General features: G+C 39.0%; 3 protein-coding genes, 1 long non-coding RNA gene and 1 other non-coding gene across 6 annotated transcripts; 3 read left to right on the top strand and 2 right to left on the bottom strand.

Moving 5' to 3' along the window:
* The first annotated feature begins 1,390 nt into the window (after positions 1 to 1,390).
* LOC138597175 (protein FAM98A) lies at positions 1,391 to 5,105 on the top strand. The gene is made up of 8 exons (XM_069668736.1): positions 1,391 to 1,533; positions 1,770 to 1,876; positions 2,535 to 2,660; positions 2,797 to 3,047; positions 3,139 to 3,219; positions 3,315 to 3,431; positions 4,459 to 4,605; positions 4,706 to 5,105. Exons 1-8 carry the CDS (start codon positions 1,490 to 1,492, stop codon positions 4,871 to 4,873), a joined length of 1,041 nt encoding a protein of 346 aa, XP_069524837.1. The 5' UTR covers positions 1,391 to 1,489; the 3' UTR covers positions 4,874 to 5,105.
* Positions 5,106 to 5,523: 418 nt separating this feature from the next.
* On the top strand, positions 5,524 to 8,488 carry chchd2 (coiled-coil-helix-coiled-coil-helix domain containing 2). The gene is made up of 4 exons (XM_069668336.1): positions 5,524 to 5,677; positions 6,691 to 6,949; positions 7,519 to 7,702; positions 8,092 to 8,488. Exons 1-4 carry the CDS (start codon positions 5,628 to 5,630, stop codon positions 8,100 to 8,102), a joined length of 504 nt encoding a protein of 167 aa, XP_069524437.1. The 5' UTR covers positions 5,524 to 5,627; the 3' UTR covers positions 8,103 to 8,488.
* Positions 8,489 to 8,911: 423 nt separating this feature from the next.
* On the top strand, positions 8,912 to 14,817 carry phkg1a (phosphorylase kinase, gamma 1a (muscle)). The gene is made up of 10 exons (XM_069668335.1): positions 8,912 to 8,989; positions 9,872 to 10,023; positions 11,532 to 11,710; positions 11,898 to 11,952; positions 12,038 to 12,103; positions 12,213 to 12,376; positions 12,905 to 12,995; positions 13,098 to 13,251; positions 13,433 to 13,558; positions 13,954 to 14,817. The coding sequence occupies exons 2-10, from the start codon at positions 9,941 to 9,943 to the stop codon at positions 14,218 to 14,220; spliced, it is 1,185 nt and encodes a 394-aa protein (XP_069524436.1). The 5' UTR covers positions 8,912 to 8,989; positions 9,872 to 9,940; the 3' UTR covers positions 14,221 to 14,817.
* Positions 14,818 to 15,054: 237 nt separating this feature from the next.
* Positions 15,055 to 16,750, bottom strand: LOC138597476 (uncharacterized). Of its 2 annotated transcripts, none has more exons than XR_011308607.1 (5): positions 16,601 to 16,750; positions 16,287 to 16,368; positions 15,599 to 15,722; positions 15,250 to 15,310; positions 15,055 to 15,166 (listed from the first exon to the last, which is right to left on the bottom strand). It is a non-coding gene; the product is annotated as an uncharacterized lncRNA (long non-coding RNA). The 2 variants fall into 2 exon arrangements; XR_011308606.1 differs by having other exon boundaries at positions 16,249 to 16,368.
* Positions 16,022 to 16,156, bottom strand: LOC138597564 (small nucleolar RNA SNORA15). Its single transcript, XR_011308626.1, has one exon. It is a non-coding gene; the product is annotated as a small nucleolar RNA SNORA15 (small nucleolar RNA).
* Positions 16,751 to 18,785: the final 2,035 nt, after the last annotated feature.

The raw sequence follows: 18,785 nt of genomic DNA on the forward strand, positions 1-18,785 counted from the left end.
CATACAGTCGTGTTAGAGGAAGGTCTAAGGGAAGATTTTAAAAGAAGATGAGAAACTTCTTTCACCACTTTTTACAATAAAAACGACACCATCTTCTGCTGAGTCATGTTTGATGGCACCACTTAAATTCAAGGTTTCCTGCTGTAAGAGCTTCTGCAGAATTTATGAAGAACCTGACTCTGAGCTCCCCAAAGAGGACCATAAAAGCCTGGCTGATTAAATCAAGTGCGGAACACAATGATGCTGTATAACACGTTCTGTGCACACCAGCAGCTCTACTGAAGCAAACCTCAGCTGCACTGCCTGCATCAGCAACACCTGTGACTGTGTTTAGACTACTTACTGAGTGTGCCAAAGTAGTCAGAGTAAAGGGCATGAAGATATTACAAATATTTACAGATCATTATGAAGAATTCTGTATAAGAGCCAAAACATGGTGAGTGACACAATATATCAGGATTTTCTTCTTCCCTCTGGTGTTCAAGTTCAGTCACTTCTAAATCACATGCAACTCAGTCCAGTCCATCACAGAGCTCTGGTGGCCTCTGGTGGACAGAATGGTAAAGCACAAGACTTTATTCTATTAGGTGATGATTTTTTCCCTAAAGGAGTTTTGAGTGAGAAAAATGTTACACATATTATACTAGTGTCACATACTTGTTTTTAATCAAGATAATATTTTCCATGTCAGACAAGAAAACACTGCAGGGTCAAACTGAGAAGAGAATTGTTAAAATTTAGAAGTAGAGGTCAGCTACTCTAGACAGTTTTCGACTTTGGGAAATAATTTCAAAATATCTTTACAAACTTAAAATATAGAAATTGCTTAAGATTATGTTAAAATTAAAAAAATTACGTTTTTCAAATAGATGGAAATTAACAGTATAATAATGAAAATTGTATGGATATTTTTTAACATAATTTCTTTTTTTTGTACTTTATATTGGTTTGCTTGCTCTTCTTTAACTATTTACTGTCTTTTTTTGTTAACAGTAGAAAGTAACTAAGTACAATTACTTTTTGTATAATGAACAAATTAATTACGAGGTAATATTTATTGATTCAATTTTATTGATTTTTTTTTTTTATCCATACGAAAATTATTAACAAGATGCCAAACAGTTACACCTACTTAAAACTTGCACAACCTTTACCAGCTCCAAACGTAAAGGAATGCTCACATTAATTCACCAATAACTATAATACAATTACATAATATAAATAACTCTGAAATGGACAGCAGTTTTTCTTTTGGTTCTTCAAGTATTTTTGATAGTATCTGGATTACTCCCTCTACCTCGGTAACGTTATATTTAGAGACAAAGCAGTGCACACTCCGGCCAGCAGGGGCGACATCTGACCAATAATCAGTGTAAAAGGAGGAAGCATAATTTGAAAACACGGTTGAACTTTAATCAGCTAGTCAGAGCTGACTTACTGTAACTGTTTACATATGTAGTAATATTATTTGTTTACTATTAAAGTGACGATGGAGAGGAGTGCAGGGACAGTTTCAGCGATTAAAGCTTTAGGGTAAGTAACGTTTACCTGCTGTAATGTTTGCTGCGCAGTCTCCAACTTTCATTTGTTGTGATAGCAACATCGGTTAAAGCTAATGTTTGGAACAAGTTAGCTAGCTCTGATTCATAACCACTTAATTCTCAGCGTATAATAAGCTGCAATTTCACTGTAGTGTGTGGCTTCTCCAGTATATGAAGACACAGAGCTGCAGCAGGTAATTTCACCTGCCGTCTTTATTTCCTGCTCAGGTACAAGGGTGGTTCCTGCCTCTCGCGGTGTAAGTGTGATGAACTTCCCTGTCCTCTACTTACCTGGCTGGCCGCGGAGCTGAGGACCCTCTGTCCAGAGCTACAAGGTGTGTGTGTGTGTGTGTGTGTGTGGGTGTGTTATAAGCATTTGGGTTGTTGTGCTATCTAAAGGATTCTCATCTCATCTCACATTTGCTGCATAAAAACTACAGACCTGTCAGACTGTTTAAGACCTCTGTTTGTAGTTTTTATAACAGAACATACAGTACAAAAATATCCAGCAGTGGTTAGGACGACTGACGTTGTCCACGTTTGAAGAAAACTGAAAACCTTTGTTTCTTAGGTTTAAAAGAAATAAATATATATATCAATTAAGGAGGTTAAAGGCCCATACCAAAACTCGTTTGTGTTCTCCATGATAAACAAGATAATTTGATAATTATCACTGACAAAAATACTTGCCAGTGGTGAAAACATCTATCTGTTTTGACACCTCTGTAATGCAGTTTCTTTTTACTCATTGGCCAACGTATACTGTACAGCAATACCAATTTTTCAGCAGTAAGTTATAACAAAATGATACATCAGTCTATCATTGACTAATAGATGATAATTAAAAATATATGTACATCAAAAACAAAACAAGATCCAAGTAACAGATAGTGAAACAATGAATGCATTCTCAGGGTGCCGTGTCCAGTATATAAATACAGAAAACATATTGCTGTAAAAATTGTTCTGAAAACATTGTGTTTGATCTTTTAGACTCAAACAGGACAGGTGATGTCTTACTGGTGGGAGAGCTGAGAAATTTACTGTCAAACATGTCCACTCCCCTCACTGTGCTGACCTCAGAGGTGCTCGAACCGTCCATCCTCAACAATGTCACCGGTGAGAAATAATTTGAGTCTATGTTCTGTGGTAGAGTTGTGTGTTCAAGGTGATAACAGATGATTAATGGGCCCTTGGAGTTGTACATTTCCTGCCAAACGTGTTAAATTAAGGGTATGTCATTACAATTTTTTAGAGTACCTTGTATCGGAATTGCAAGCAGCTCGCATAATCAGGTATAAGGAATCACATGCTGAGGAGAAGACAACAGAAGAGGAGTCTGCAAAGGAGCAGCGAGTTGAAGATTGCAGCCAGGAGTTTTTCTTGGAATATGCAGACGATGAAGTTTCTGACAAAAGGAAGTTGGAGATGAAGGCAGAATGGATATTACTGCTGCGTGCACTTGACATGGACGCTTACACTCAATTCACAGATGTGTTGAAAGAGGTAAGTTTGACATAAGAGAGATTGAGCTACACATAAGTTATAGCTACAAACTGAGAAGCACTGACGTGATTTTTATGTTATTTCCATAAAGGTGGAGTTGAGGCTTGCTAGTCTCCCATGTGGAGACATTACAAACCCGCTTCTCAAAGCCAGCCTCAGCCCAGAGCAGTGGGTAGGTCGCCAGAAATATATTAAGTTTTATTATACATCCCATTTAATTCTAACATGAAAATAAGCCTTTAAATCTATTTTCTTTGTGTTTCTTAGATCCGAGTTAAAAAGATGAATGAAGTTCTGTCAGACGATTATCACTGTCGGCGACAGATGATGATTAAACGTTTTCAGGTGACGCTGGAGTCATTTGCGTGGGGAGAAAATCAAAAGGTAGGCATGTTTATCACTTTAGAACATTCATCACGTGGATCATTTGGTTGCTTCTTGGCCATTTGTGCCTTTTTAGTTCTTTAATGACATCTTTATGATTCTGGGAAAAGATGAAATTTCATAAACAAGATTTAAAACGATATACTGTAGGAAAAAATGAAGAGTAGCAGGAAATCTGTGTTCACCTTTCAAAATACTTACATTGTGATTCTTGCCAGAAAAAAATACTTATAACCATTGAAAGATCAACTTTAAATCCCCACTCAGGTACGACATAGTATTTAACTTTTTAAAAATACACGTAGAGTTGACAAGAGCAGAAGGTAAAAAGGTACTATTTTTAACAGTAACTGTAACAGTAAGTTAACCAAATGTAACATTAGCCTGCTGGTATAACAGCTATCTGGGTAAAAAACTGTATAAATCGTAGACATAATATCCCAAAACAGTTATGATAAAAGAGTATCTACAGATAATGCTGTGAATTCTTGAAAGCTCTACTTTGGCACAGCATGCTTACATGCTCCCATTTACAATATTAACAGGCTCAAGTTAAGCAGATAAAATATGTTTACCGTGAAATATTTACCATGTTCACCTGCTATATGTGAATGGTATTAATTTTGAAGGTTTTTTTGTCATAAATTAAAGTATTGGACACACATGAAATTATCTGATGATGGTTTTTAATGAAAAGTTATGGGATCATTTTTTACAATTTATCCTGAAGGGAACATTTATGTCCGTACAAAATGTCATGACAAGCCATTGAATAGTTGATGAGACATTTCACACACCATCACCACAAATGTAAAACTAAAAGTGGAGGTTTAGGAAAAGATAGAGGAGCACCAAAGTCATCAGGCTTTATCCTCTGTAGACCAAAAATGTCTGAACAAAATTGAAAAGCATACTCATTTCAGTTCTTGTGAAAACATTTTTTTTGCTGAAGCAGGTTACGGGAAAACACAGGAAGTATCACCGCATAGCAACAAACATTGCAGTTTAATCAGTCTTCTTTTAACAGGAGCGCCGTGAAGCTCTGGCCTCAGTACCTCCTCTTTCATCCCTTGCTGGCTCCTCCCGAGTCTCTGTGCCTCTGCTGATGGCTGCCAGAGAGGATCAGTCCATCATTGAGCCGATCAAGGCTGGAAAAAGCACTGCTGTCTACAAGGTACAACTATATACAGTCACAAATCACACTTGTTATTCTGAATGAAAAGAACTGTAACTCGGAGTGCAAATGGTTTCTAATTACTCTTTGGACTTCTTAGACTTTGATGGGCAGTGTACCAGACAGAGGAGGACGGCCAGGGGAAATTGAGCCTCCAATGCCAGCGTGGGAAGGTAGAAGAGCGAAAGGAAACAGATCAGGGCGAGGAGGCGGACACCATCAACGACACAAATTTCCAGATAAAAAGAAGAAAGGGAAAAAAGAGTAGCCTGTCTTTCTCTTTGGCTTTACTTGAGAATTATTGGATCAGTTTCCTTTATTTGAATCCTAATTATGAGATCAATCATGGTTTTTGAATGCTACATGAAATATAATTTTATACTTTCAAATGTGCAATTTGCTTTGAGGTACTGGTATTGACCAGATTTGTTTTTGTTAAATGAAAGAAGAGCAAAAAAAGATTTTTACTTAATTTTTGTGTGTGGATTTTGCTCATTTATGTATAGGTTTGTTTACTGAAGAATAAACCTATGAAACACAGAAATCAGCTTCTTTTTTTTTTAATCAATGAATAAGTTATAAATAGCTACACTTGTCATAGAGACATGTTATTCTTTCTCACACTGTTAGGTTGCGGTATGAGAGAGCGCATATCCATGAGGTGTCATAGGCAGAGTGCTGATGGTGCATGTGCACATATAGGACAAATGCACAGCCTTTAATATGATTTTCTTTTTAATCCATTGTCTTAAAGAATATGAAAATGTATATTTGATTCAAAACAGTGAGATTAGTCCAAAAATTCATGATATATAAATATATATGTGTGTGTGTGTGTATTTCGCCTGATGTAAGCATGCTTATTTTGTCCGTCATACCGGAAGTTACCCGAGAGACAAATGATGTAACACACAGAAAGTTCCGGACTAGCTAGCCAAAGGTCGACAGTTACCAGCAAGATTGTCTATTTAGTCTCGCGTTCGTTTTAACCAGTCAGCAAACAATATTCTAATAATTTAAAAATGCCAAGAGGAAGCAGAAGCCGGACATCCAGGATGGCCCCCCCAGCCAGGTAACATTTATTTTAGAACATTTTTTTTAAGTTTAGTTGAGGTTGGTGTAAAGGCTTCTGTATGTGCTAACGTTAGGTAGCTAGCGTTTCAGTTACGGACAGTGACATATGTTAGCCAGTGTTTGCCAGGGGTATAATTAGCACTTTTAACTAACTTATAATGATTATAACTAGACCGTTTGAATGTCTTCCTTGTCATAACAGGAAACTGGTTTGCTCCTAAGTCTTTGATAAAAGTAATGAAGGTCACATGCTCTAATCTGCGTCATGGTCTTACAGTGTAGACTGATTAGTGGTACACAACGCCAATATTAAACATTTTAACGAAGTGTGGGACTACAGAAAACTGTAGGCTGCTTGGATCTGTTTTCATTTAACCTTCAGCTAAATTGTGACTTTCTTAGAGGCTTGTGGTACTAAGCCACGCAGAGAGTAGGGATACAGAGACTAGATGCGATTTTGGACTTTGTTCAGTTTAAAATCGTGATTAAATCTTAAATATTATCATTTTCTTAAATGTTTAATTGCAGTTTAGTGGATTTTCTTTCTGGTGTTATGTTTTCTGACTTGGTGTCATGATCAGCAAATCCTTTTTTTTCAACACAATTAATTCATAGTATTTCTGATCAGGATCATGTTACCCACCTCTAGTTTAAATTAAGTAACGTTCTGTCGTTGAAGAAGTCCAACATATTGTAATATGACTTTGCCAGTAGCTCTGATGCCAAAACGGAGCAGAGGAAACCTCGTATGAGTGACCTGAAGTGACACCATGCGCCAGTGCCACATACAGGTCACACATAATTGTTGTATTTTTCACTGTTTAATCACTGTGCACCCAGATGCATTTGGCCCAAGTGTGCAGAGGCTTTCCTGAAACTTAGCATTAGCAGCTAAGAGCATACAAAAGTTAGGATACAAATTTATCTGGATACACTGAGACCAGAACATACAGTAAGTGTCAGTTGTCGATTGTGTTGGATTCTTCTTTTAAATGTACTCTCTCGTTACAGCCGGGCTCCACCATCACCACCACCTATGGCTAGGGCTGCACCTCCTCCCTCCTACGCCCCTGCTCCTGTGCATGCACCTCCATCAGCTGTGGGTGCACCGGCTGCAGCACCCAAGCAGCCGGGCATGTTCGCCCAGATGGCCACTACAGCAGCTGGAGTAGCAGTGGGCTCTGCTGTAGGACACACCATCGGCCACGCCATGACCGGAGGTTTCGGTGGAGGACACTCTGAGCCGGCCAGGCCTGACGTCACATATCAGGTAAATAAAGTGTGGTTCAGCCGGTCATAAGACTAGAATAGCTTCAGGGGGGATTACTGTGTCTGACACGTGGTAGGGAGGACTTCAGCTCCAAAAAACAGGTGTGTGTGTTTGGGGGTAGGTGGAGGAGACAAAGCTGTGATTAAACAAACATCACATTTGCAACTCTTATGTAAACTACATGAGTCACAGCGTCTTGAGTGTTCTTACTTGAGTTACTGTTTGCTTTTGGTCTGGTTTGATTTTGTGTATTTACTTGAGGGAACTAAGTGAAATTGTGTATGTTCAGAAAAATTGATATTCTCTTACATCTAGTTGAAAACGGTTAACCAATGGTAGTATAAGGAAGATTTATGGGCGTTTAAAAATGCTTCAAACTTACACATTCGGTTATTGTGTAACCCTAACCCTATTAAGTGTTGGGATTTCTGTATAACTCTAAATGTCACTTTTAATTGTTGTTTTAAATTAAAACAATGGGTAACACCTCGTCAGTTACATGAACTTGCTCTTAAAGTGCCACTTGTCAATCGATGTTTAGAGGATCCCATTGTCCACCTGTCTTTCAGGAGGCCCAGCCGTACCAGTCTCAGCCATACCAGTCTCAGCCCATGTTCCAGCAGGAGGCCCCCCAGCAGCACCAGGCCTGCTCCTATGAGCTCAAACAGTTCATCGAGTGTGCCCAAAACCAGAGCGACCTCAAACTGTGTGAGGGCTTCAGTGAGGTGCTCAAACAGTGCAAGTTTTCTAATGGTGAGTGTAAGATGTCAGGCTAAGTATTTGGAAGAATTTCTGGCAGTCCAACAGAGCAATCTTGTATTGGGTTTATCTAATTGCTATCATTGTATCTTCTGTCTTGTTTGTTGTACTTGTAATAATTATGTAGCAATGCTTAATAAGGAGACTTTGCATAAGCACTAAGTCATCCAGACGTCACTATTACGCACAATATGATTCTCATGTAGTGTGTTGCAGTACCCAGTGTGGCCATGAGGTGGAGTTGTTGCTCTCTCAATGCTTCATACAACCAGCCTTTTTTTTTCTTATGCTGTTTAAATTTGCCAAATCAACATGATAAAACATGAAAATAAATGATCACAATTATTAAAATGTGTCTAATTAAACATTTATTTTCTCCACAGGTCTGTCATGAGAAAAATACCTTGGAAAATGAGGCATACGCACAGGCAAAGACATAAGCACTCGTACTGGAAACCAAGAGGACCTGACCCACAATAGATCAATAAACATGTTTTATTTTGACAACAGATTACTATCAGACAGCATCTTTGTAGTCATTTCTCAGGACAGTGCAGCAGAGCTTGTAAATCTTGTCTTATAAATAATGTTTATATATTTTGGTGTGGCGTGCTTTGAGTTGAATTCAGTTGTTTTTCATTAGTTCCAGTGCTTTTAATTTAAAGTTCAGTGCATTTGTAGAACATGATCATGTGTAAAACCACCAGTTTCAACTTTCTGGATTCAGTAGTCTGTAACAAGTCAATGTTGCAAAATAATAAAGCACTTGAATCATTAAAACACTGTGAGGTGTGATGATTTATTTCCTGTTCAGATAGACCACATTATTACGATGTACTGTTCAAGAAATATTTCTATTTCTATATGCAGTGGCTTGAATTACAATTTAGCAGCTACAAAGCAGAGATACCACAGAGCTCCAGCACCTGTCATGTCACTCCAGCCCCAGTGAAGACCCTTCGCGTTGAACGTTGCATGTGAACTAATGTTGAAGTAGGACAGCCCCGTCTGTCAGTGCCTCATGCTGCTGCTGGGTGTTATTTCATGGATCTGGTTTTTGTGCGAACACGCGTTCAGAGTGTGCTGCAACTGTGGAGGCTACAATTTATTTTTGGCATCTGACATTAAAGCTCACCCTTCGCAATGGCAGCGGCCCCACAAAAGCGCCTCAGCACCGGGGTCTGACTGGACGTCTTTGTTCGTCCTCTCTACACGTTGCGCACAGGCTGAGTATTAATGATGGACACCGTTTGTATCAGGCCCTGACCAGCACGCGACGCGGTGAGTGACCATGCGCTTTTTTCTACAATATATGTTTTTTTTTTAAATTCAGCCCGCGAGAAGGTCAAATAGACACGTGAAGACATTGAGATCTAGTTTTTCTCGCACCGTGGCTTAATGCTGTTACCGTCTGCACTGAGCGTATGTTGGGTATGACGAGCTCGGGACGATTACTTATAACCTTTTCGATTATTTGATTCTGTGCAGATTGTGTTTAAATAATTCAAGACTTCTTAAAGAGATTTTTTATATCAATTCTGATCTTCTCGTTCACACGAGTAGAGAATTGCTGCTAATTGGGCTATGTCTACACCTTGAAAACCTTTTGGACCGTTTATTTAAGAAATTATGTGAAATATGCATAAAGTAGGACATTTAAATGTAATTCTTTAACTACATTAAAGTCATGTTGTGGCTCAACAGTTATCTATGTAGTCTGACTGGATTGTCCTTGCTCAAGTACAATTTAGACACGTGCATGGAGTGTTAACCATTCTACTTTACTACATGGGCTAACAGAGGAAGATATTGTACTTTTTACTCCGCACATCTATTAATACATACTATAGTAGACATGTAACTATCTAGAATAAGAATATGATGGGTTTAAAACCTAATTTATTGTTACAGAATGATCAACAGAATATTTTCAGTTGATAAGGGCTGCAAATGGTGATTATTTTCTTTGTCAATTAGTCTGCCTTGTCATGTGCAAGATGTTTTCAAAACCAGCAGCCCAAAACCCCAGAGTGTGAAATTTAGAACTAAGCAACTATGAGAGAGGCAGCAAATATTATTGTGCTGCTAATACGTTGATGCAGCAGCACATAATATACATTATATATAACAATATTGACATAAACAGGCATCTGTTTCCGTCAGATACCTGTTGTAAGCTGTGAGAGGAGAGCAGATTTACAGCCTCAGTGGTGAAGCAGCAACACAGCCGTCATGACCAAAGAGGAGGAGATCCCTGACTGGGTAGGAGCTCAGGAGTTCTACGACAAATATGAGCCCAAGGAGATTCTGGGAAGGTATGATAATAAAGCACAACTCTCAAAATGGTCTACAGGGGGGTTCCCGACCTCAAGGACAAGTTTAACCTGAGGTGTCATATGATCCTTTTTAGCTTTATTACTTACATTCGCAATTTTATCTTATTTTGTGCACTAAAATGGGTTAAATGTATTACAAAAAGCACAGGAAGTCACATCCAGTAGACTTTGTCACCTTTAATGATGAGATGATAATAAATTCTGTTGCAGCCAGGAAGTGGTTAGCTTAGGGTAGCATCAAGACTGAAAACAGGAGGAATAGCTAGCCTGGCTCGGACCAAAACTAACAAAATCTGCCAACCAGAAACTCTAATGTGTGTGCAAATTAACACATATGTTTTGTGTTTGATAAATAAAAAGACAAAAGTTGGCCAAACATCTAGTGGAGACACCAATAAGTTGTTTTTGTTTTTCAGGCTAGCTGTCTCCCTGTTTCCAGTCTTATTGCTAAGCTAACAGGACACAGAGTAGTAGCTTCAAATTTAACAGACAGGCGTGTACAAATTTCAACATTTTGGAAAATTACACTTTTTTAATTACTTGCCAAAACTTTCAAGAGAAGATTGATAGCTATGTCATATATATAGAATATGATGCTACAGGCATAAAGTAGCTAGTTTAGCATAAAGACTGGAAACGAAGTAACACATGTAAGTTGATTTTTTAAAATTTATTTGACATAGCATCAGAATCAGCCTAGCTGCTACATTGTTTCCTGTCTTTGTGCTAAACTAAGTTGACAGGTTGCAGTCCTGCTTTATATTTAACATACATACATGTAAGTTATCTTTGGTCAGAATGACTAAAACATGTTTAGTCCAGTTTTATTGAACAGCACAATTCAATATAATACATCTCAACACCTTAGTGGTACTTTTGATCTTGGCCTCAGTTTGAATAACTGTTGGTTGTCGGTGTGGACAGTACAAAAACAAGCCAACTGGTTTCCCTGAAGTTTCCAAGAAGTCCCTGAAAAAAACTCTCTTTCTCTTCATTGTCATTCCCCTCCATCTGTTACACGGCGCAGCTGTTACGTAAGCACATAGTGTCCGAGCAGGCCACACTCATTAACTCCAGCATGTTTTGGACAAAAGTTTAGTGTTGAGAGCTGCCCGGGATTGGACAACACTCTGTTAGTGTTATGTAATTTCACTCCCTTCCTCACACGCAGGTCATAAGGTCACCGGATGTGGACATTCTGTTCAGCTGATGTAGTACTCTTCACGTGTCAGCCTCACAAACAGGGGGCGAGGAGTCTGTTTAGTATTGCCTAAAATGGATTTCGTTACACAATCTTTGACTTCATGCTTTATGCTCCAGCGTAGTTTTCAATAAAGGTTATCACAAACATTTTGTTGTTGAGATTCCTGCTGACGAGCACAAACATGTTTTCATTGTATCCCGCTGTGTAAACACAAACCTCTGAAGATAAATAAGTAACCTGACAAAGCTGTAGATAACTAGTCTGCTGTGTTTCTCCTCCTCAGAGGGGTGAGCAGTGTGGTGCGGCGCTGCGTTGATAAGCGGACGTCTCAGGAGTACGCAGTGAAGATCATCGACATCACCCCCTCAGACAAGATGACGCCGCAGGAGATCGAGGAGATCAGAGAGGCGACGATAAAGGAGATCGACATCCTCAAGAAAGTCTACGGAGGAGAAAACATCAGTAAGCACATTTATACCCCCAAACAGATTCTCATTAGAACTGTTTGCATCAGAATATTTAATAAAACTTTGTTTTTCCTTAAACATCTCCCAGTTTCTTTCCCACATTGACCTTTGCTCCTCTGTGATCCACTCATCAAGTCTTGTTTAAATACTGAGTTTACCTCAAATGTCTCTTATCTCTCCAGTACAGCTCAAAGACTGCTACGAGTCCAAAGCTTTCTTCTTCTTGGTTTTTGACCTGTAAGTGCCAAATCTGAAGTTTGACATGCTTAAAAGTTGTTGGAAAAAACATGTGCACATCTTAATTTTATCTACCTTCACCCAGGATGAAGAGAGGTGAGCTGTTCGACTACCTCACAGAGAAAGTCACTCTGAGTGAGAAGGAAACCAGGTCAGTGAATGTATCACAGTATTTAACAATTACATTGTTTACAATGAGATAAAAGCGATGAATAATCCTTGATTCTTTAAAGATGTGAAACGTTGTGTGTTGCCTTTAGGAAGATCATGCGCGCCTTGCTGGAGGTGGTCCAGTTTCTTCACGGCCAGAGCATCGTCCACCGGGACCTAAAGCCTGAGAACATCCTCTTAGACGACGAGATGAACATCAAACTCACAGACTTTGGCTTCGCTGTGCAAACCAAGCCGGGACAGAAGCTCAAAGGTCAGTGAAAGCATCATCGCAATATTTTTCAGTCCTTTAATGTATAGATGGTGTAAACGTGACCCCAATGGCTCATTTTGCCTACAACACTGAAATATTCAAAGCAGTTATTAATACCAGGGATTGACTGTCGACAAAAACATGATAACAGTGAGTTCATCTGCCCTCAAAAAGTCACTATGTTTACAACCTGCAGTGCAGTTACAGCAGCTGCTGGCGCTCAGCAGAAGATCTGGGTCTGGTTGCACAACATGCTCCCATCCCTGCTCTTAGAAAGGTTAAGATGCAACAGGAGACTCGGATCTATTTGCTGCAGTCCCAGACAGTCGGAGTACACTGACCTTTCAGACAGACTCCTCAGAAAGCATCAGACCATTAGCATTGTGCATGTTAGATTACTTTCCACTATACTCTAGATCTGAGCTCGCATATAAACAAACCTCTTTATGTTTTTCTGCCAAGCCAATGTAGTGAAACATTTAATCAAGGTTGGAGATGTACTGAAAGTTTTTCATGTGTTTAATGCAGAGGTGTGCGGGACCCCTGGTTACCTCGCCCCTGAGATTATCGAGTGCTCCATGGACGCAGGACATGAAGGATACGGCACAGCTGTAGACATGTGAGAGAGCAGACAAAACAGACTTGGCTTACACACTTTCAAGGTTAGGAAAATGAAAGTGGATACTGTGGACACACTTTGTAAGGTGGTTTCTGCCTACAGATGGAGCTCGGGGGTGATCATGTACACGCTGCTCGCAGGCTCTCCGCCCTTCTGGCACAGGAAACAGATGATGATGCTGCGGATGATCCTAGCCGGGAGCTACGACTACTCGTCCCCAGAATGGGAGGATCGCTCGGACACCGTTAAAGACTTGGTAGGCTTTTAATTTTACCTTGACATAAAGCGGGTTATATAAATATTAGATATTACGATATAAAAGACTGTAGACAGCTTGTCTATTTCATGCTGGATTGATTTAAGCTTTAAAATCTAAATTTCACGCTGCATTGGGGTTTTAATTACACAACAGTGAACAAAACTGTGTTTGTCCTAAGATCTCTCGGATGCTGGTGGTGGACCCGAAGCAGCGATTCACAGCCACAGATGTTCTCAACCACTCGTTCTTCTCCCAGTACGTGGTGGATGAAGTGAGACAGTTCACTCCATACCGGCGCTTCAAGGTGAGATGCTAAACACTTTTTTAAATTCACAATAACACTGACACACTCGCATATTTAAACTTTTTATTACAAAAGTTAAGTGTCCTTGAAAACATTTGGTAGGGTAGCCTTAAAAATGCAAAGAAAGTTTCTTGTTCTCAAACTATAAAATCACAAAATAGCCCCTTGTGCAAAACTTACAATTCATTTGTTCATATAAAGACACTTTTTACTCACTTAATTGGACATTTGTTAATATCTTATTCAATTTAAGCCATGAGATTACATTTTAATAAAAGTCTTTGCAGGTAAATTTTCAAATAAAACTCCTTCAATTCAAATTCAGAAGTGTTGTTTTTAATATACCCTCAATACTCTAAGACACCTGTGACCTTTTTCCAAACTTCCTCCTCCAGGTCATCTGCATGACTGTTCTCGCCACGATGAGGATCTACTGCAACTACCGCCGAGCCAAACCCGTCACCAAGGAGGTGATCAAGAGCGACCCGTACGCTGTCAAGCCCATCCGCAAGCTCATCGACGCGTGTGCGTTCAAGATCTACGGGCACTGGGTAAAGAAGGGACAAACTCAGAACAGAGCAGCACTTTTCGAGAACACTCCCAAAGCCATCCTGCTGTCGATGGCTGCCGAGGCCGACGAGCCGGCCCACCACATCTGGTAATGATCACTTAACTAACTTAAGACAGATCTGCTGCAGCTTAATGACGAGACTCTACCCGGTGCTGGTTTTTTTTTACTCTTCACCATATTGTAAAAGAAACGAACTGGTGAAACATAACCCACTACTACCAGGTTAATGTAAGATTGTCTCCAGTGTGGTGAGCACCATCTGCTCAGATGTTAAAATGCAGTATTTATTAATGCAATGAGATTGATTTCCTTTAAGATCATTGGTGTGGATAAAAAGAAATCCACACGCATTTCACAAGTGGCATTTTGGAGAAAATATTTAATTCAAATTCTAGATACTCTAAAAACTCTTTTAACGTCAATTCACAGCAAGTTATGGAGCCATGTTATCAGGTGCAAATGGTTATTTTAACCCTAGGCAACATTCTCCATTTAACTTATTTAACTCCACCACATCTTTTACTATTTTTAATATAAACACGTTTTGTTCAGGATTAAATTATAGCTATAGAGACGGAATATATAAGTGAACCTGTGTACTTGAAAAAGCATGAATTATTTATGTGTACAGTGGGGCTATTTGATCATTGTTCAGGATGTACTGAAGTATTTACAGTACTAGTTACAGGTTGATTGGAAAGGTTGATAGCACTTTAAAATGTTTGCCTTGGATTTATTTATTAAAACATTTAATTTATAATCAGAGTCCTGTCATTGAAAAGGTCCTTGCTTTTGTTATGCTTCAGAATTTTAAGCCATCGATAGATCAATAGATACTTTATTGATCCTGAGGGAAATGTAGGAGTCCAAAAACTTGAGCCTCATGTTGTTTACAAATACACAAGACCCATTTTTTAACACAGTCACAAGTTTATTAAAACAGAGGAGTGAGGTATATATTATGGTATACGTTTAAACAAAAAAGAAGGGAAGGTGATGCTAGTTTTTAGCACAACACACTGCTTTTCATTCTGGAACTGTGGGTAGAAAAAACTATATTTAGAGTCAAACAGATTACAGTGTGATAATATTCATTTATACTTCATTTTCATGTTCTTACCATGAGTGAAGGAGTTCACCATTTTCTCATGTTCCTGCCTCGGAAGCAGCCGATGGTTACCCTGCAGGATTTATTAAAGAGGGAAAATTATAACAAAACTAACAGGACAGCTGGCAGGGCAGCATCTTCAAGTGCATCATTGTACTCATGACTGCACAGTTGGATGAGGCCGAGGGAAACACTCATCCAGACATTAGGCAGAAATGAGACGAGGCTGTTGCATGGTGTCTGACTGTATCCACCACGGAGCAGCTGGAACAGAATTCGGCCATGCCTCAGTGGTAATCTTTTCAGTGTGGGAAATAACAATTAAGATCGAGTAACTGTGCAATAGTGTGTACAAACATACCATTCTCAGGCCTGCCTCGTTTCACGTGTAGTCACCTTTTCTTTTTGTGGGGGACGTGTGTGACGACCAGCAGCATGGCTCACCCTGCAGCCTGAGCTTGCATGAATGTGCATTTCTACAAATCCTGTGACATACAAGCATAATAGAGGCAATGAGATCAATTTGTCTGCTGACATAATATTGAGTTGTTGTACATCAGATATTTTTTATGGCACAGACCAGAGTCTATTTCAAAATCAAGCAGGATGGAAGTGCTGCACAAAAAAACTTTTGATTACTTGGGGATATTTTCTGTTCTCAATCTTTCATAAAGTGGACTTGGTTTGAAATTAAAAATATATAAATGTAGATGATTGCATGTTATCACTAATCAAAATAACAGCTGCAGCCTTGTGCGAGTGAATCACAAAAAATAACCCACATGTCTGTATTCGCTCTGACATAAGGACAAGACATGAGGCTCTTATCCTGTTGTGAAGTCAGTGTGTGAAAACTATAATTTAGCATGGTGTCTGACTGCATTTACTATTTAAAGAGTAAAACAGAATTCTGCCATGCATTGAAAGATAATGTTGTGGACAAGTGCATGTTTGACATGTCTGAATTGTCTCTAAATTGTATACTTTGCCAGTGTGTCGTTCATAACATACATTGGATGAAGTGGAACACTAGATCTGCTTTTCCACACCTCTGCCACATGGAGCTCCGTGTGTTTCAGAATGGCAGCTCCTCCATGATGAGTCAGGTCAGGCCATCACGTGTAATGTGTCCTGTGCAATAATCATTCAACAAACTTGTTAAAATCACCCTGAACACAATCCATACATTAAAAAAACCTACAGTTAGTAGTACCAGCAACTCTCTCAACAACCTTTAGTTAAACAGAGATTGATCCATGTGTGATGCTCCACCACGTGCACCAAATACCTTCAACATCTGTACAAAACCTGATGCACAACGCAGACATCTAACGTGAGGCTAAATATAGCTCACAATAATTACCTGTGATGAGTGACAGCCTTAATTCTGGGAGCTGGACGAGTGGGTGAGACATTTTACTTTCAAATAAAACATGTAACATCACTGTTCTCCGCCGACATCAAAGTGGAGTACCTTGCACTATGCAGTTAAAAAGGATTCTTCCTTGGTTTGTCTTCGTCTTCGTTTTTTTTTATGTTCAAAAAACAGCTTTTCGCGCATTACCGCCACCTGCTGGTCTGGAGTGTTGACGGCAAGACTTGGAAAGGATTGAGCATTGATGGGTGTCTCTTTTCTTTTAGGTTTGGTTTGAAAAAGCATCTTTTGCAACCAAGCTCAGTGTAAAATCGAAAAAGAAAAACAAACAAAAGGACATGTAATTATTCCTGCTGGTTACAATAGCCATGGCATAACTCACAACTTGCAATTGCAGCCCAAACCTGTCTGTTTTCTTCGGCTGCTGTGCACAGTATTACAAGTATTTGAAGGTAATTTCTACAAAGTAAAGAAACAGTAATTCTATAATAAATAACCAACCCTACCTGGTACATATGTATATACAGATATATATCCATATTTAACCATTTTTATTTGAGAAAATGATTTTTCTGTACTCTCTTGTTAGTTCATGTTTGAGTGCTTCTCACTATTGTAACTAGACTCGATCTTTTAATTAGTGGAATCAAAAAAATAATTTAGATAGCAATGTCTACTGTCTTCTACCTAGAAACCATTTTCATAACCTTTTCAAGTATTTTAATTTCCATGTGACTTTTTCTCCTTTATTCTGGTCATCGTTTACATCACACTGCAGGCCTGTGTTGGCTGACTGACCAAATCACTTCCACAGAGCACACACACCCGAACCCCTGGCTCATTGTTCTTTGGGACTTTAAAAGAGCAAACCTCAGCCACAAACTCCCTCCTTTGACTTTCTGATCACTGTGTGATTAAAAATCTCCCAATTTACAGCCAGAAACAAAGATCTGCTCATTCTTCTGTTGAAGAGATGCGGCAACAAGGAAAAGCTGAAATAACAGGCCTTCTTTGACTGCACTGGTTTGAGGCTGCAGCTACAGACCTGGATGAACTCGCTGACACTGTGAAATATTGCTTCTGATATTCCGAGGCAAGGAAGAGGCCTACAGAAGTTGGGACAGAATCCTGTAAGACCGGGCAAGAAACAATTTAACAAAGTAAAGATGCAAAACCCAACCCTGTGTCAGTGTGGAGAGGCCCACAGGAGATCACCAGCTGCACAACACCATCCCCCAACTATGTGGAGGACCATCAACGCTGAATGTGAATTACTGTAGGTTTCATAAGTTGACATTCACACCTCACCCGCAACTACTCAGACATGTTAAAACCAGCCCCCTGATCAATCAACTACATAATCAAAAAGGCCACACAGTGGATGTAATCCTTGTCTTTTCCAACGCCATTACTATGATGAACAGCAAACATAAGTCAGAATCAGAATCTGGGTTTATTTGCCAAGTAGGTTTACAGGTGTTTTGGTGCAGAACAATGAACACAGAACTAGAATGAAAATAAGTAATAGACTTCAATAGAATGAGATAAAAAATAGGCAATAAGAATAAAAATATAAAAAACAATACGTATAATTCAAAGTATGTACTGCAGGTGTAATTAAAAGCTGTACAGATGTGCAGGATATTGCTGAATGCAAAAAGATTACAGTATAAAGTTAAAAATAGTGCAATGTAAACAATATAAGTCAGAAACTGTCCCAAAACAAAAACATTGGAACACTAGACATCCACTGTAAATAAACTTCATATATTTTATAGTGCAAATACAAGTCATTTTTACCATGTAGCTAAATATCTTCGCAATTTCATCCATCACTTATAAAGTATCGGTATTTAGACATTGTAATGGCCATTTCATATATATTTATCTATTGGTCATTCATTTTGCATATTTACATAGACTAGTCTAAGATTATTTTTACTTATATTTTGTCTTTGTTGTCTTCTTTTAGTTCTATGTTCGTTTCTGTTTTCTTTCTAAGTGTTCTGTGCAGCAACCAAAACCAAAGTCAAATTCCTTCTATGTGTAAAAATGTTACCAATAAAGCTGATTCTAAAAAAAAATGTTTTTAAAAAAGGAAACACGAGTCTCCTCTGACTCCTTGGCTGGAGTCAATGAGCTTTTAAAAGTCACGTCTCCTCTCCTTTAATAT

The sequence above is a fragment of the Semicossyphus pulcher genome, unplaced genomic scaffold, assembly GCF_022749685.1.
Source record: "Semicossyphus pulcher isolate SPU_LCO1_2020_fin unplaced genomic scaffold, fSemPul1.0.p SCAF_19, whole genome shotgun sequence".
NCBI lineage: Eukaryota > Metazoa > Chordata > Actinopteri > Labriformes > Labridae > Semicossyphus > Semicossyphus pulcher.

Coding starts and splice junctions, on each gene's coding strand:
- LOC138597175 (XM_069668736.1), top strand. CDS start 1,490: ATGGAGAGGAGTGCAGGGACAGTTTCAGCGATTAAAGCTTTAGG. Junction 1,534..1,769: donor TCAGCGATTAAAGCTTTAGG/GTAAGTAACGTT, acceptor TTTCCTGCTCAG/GTACAAGGGTGGTTCCTGCC. Junction 1,877..2,534: donor CCTCTGTCCAGAGCTACAAG/GTGTGTGTGTGT, acceptor TTGATCTTTTAG/ACTCAAACAGGACAGGTGAT.
- chchd2 (XM_069668336.1), top strand. CDS start 5,628: ATGCCAAGAGGAAGCAGAAGCCGGACATCCAGGATGGCCCCCCCAGCC. Junction 5,678..6,690: donor AGGATGGCCCCCCCAGCCAG/GTAACATTTATT, acceptor CTCTCGTTACAG/CCGGGCTCCACCATCACCAC. Junction 6,950..7,518: donor GGCCTGACGTCACATATCAG/GTAAATAAAGTG, acceptor CCTGTCTTTCAG/GAGGCCCAGCCGTACCAGTC.
- phkg1a (XM_069668335.1), top strand. CDS start 9,941: ATGACCAAAGAGGAGGAGATCCCTGACTGGGTAGGAGCTCAGGAGTTC. Junction 10,024..11,531: donor CCCAAGGAGATTCTGGGAAG/GTATGATAATAA, acceptor TCTCCTCCTCAG/AGGGGTGAGCAGTGTGGTGC. Junction 11,711..11,897: donor CTACGGAGGAGAAAACATCA/GTAAGCACATTT, acceptor TTATCTCTCCAG/TACAGCTCAAAGACTGCTAC.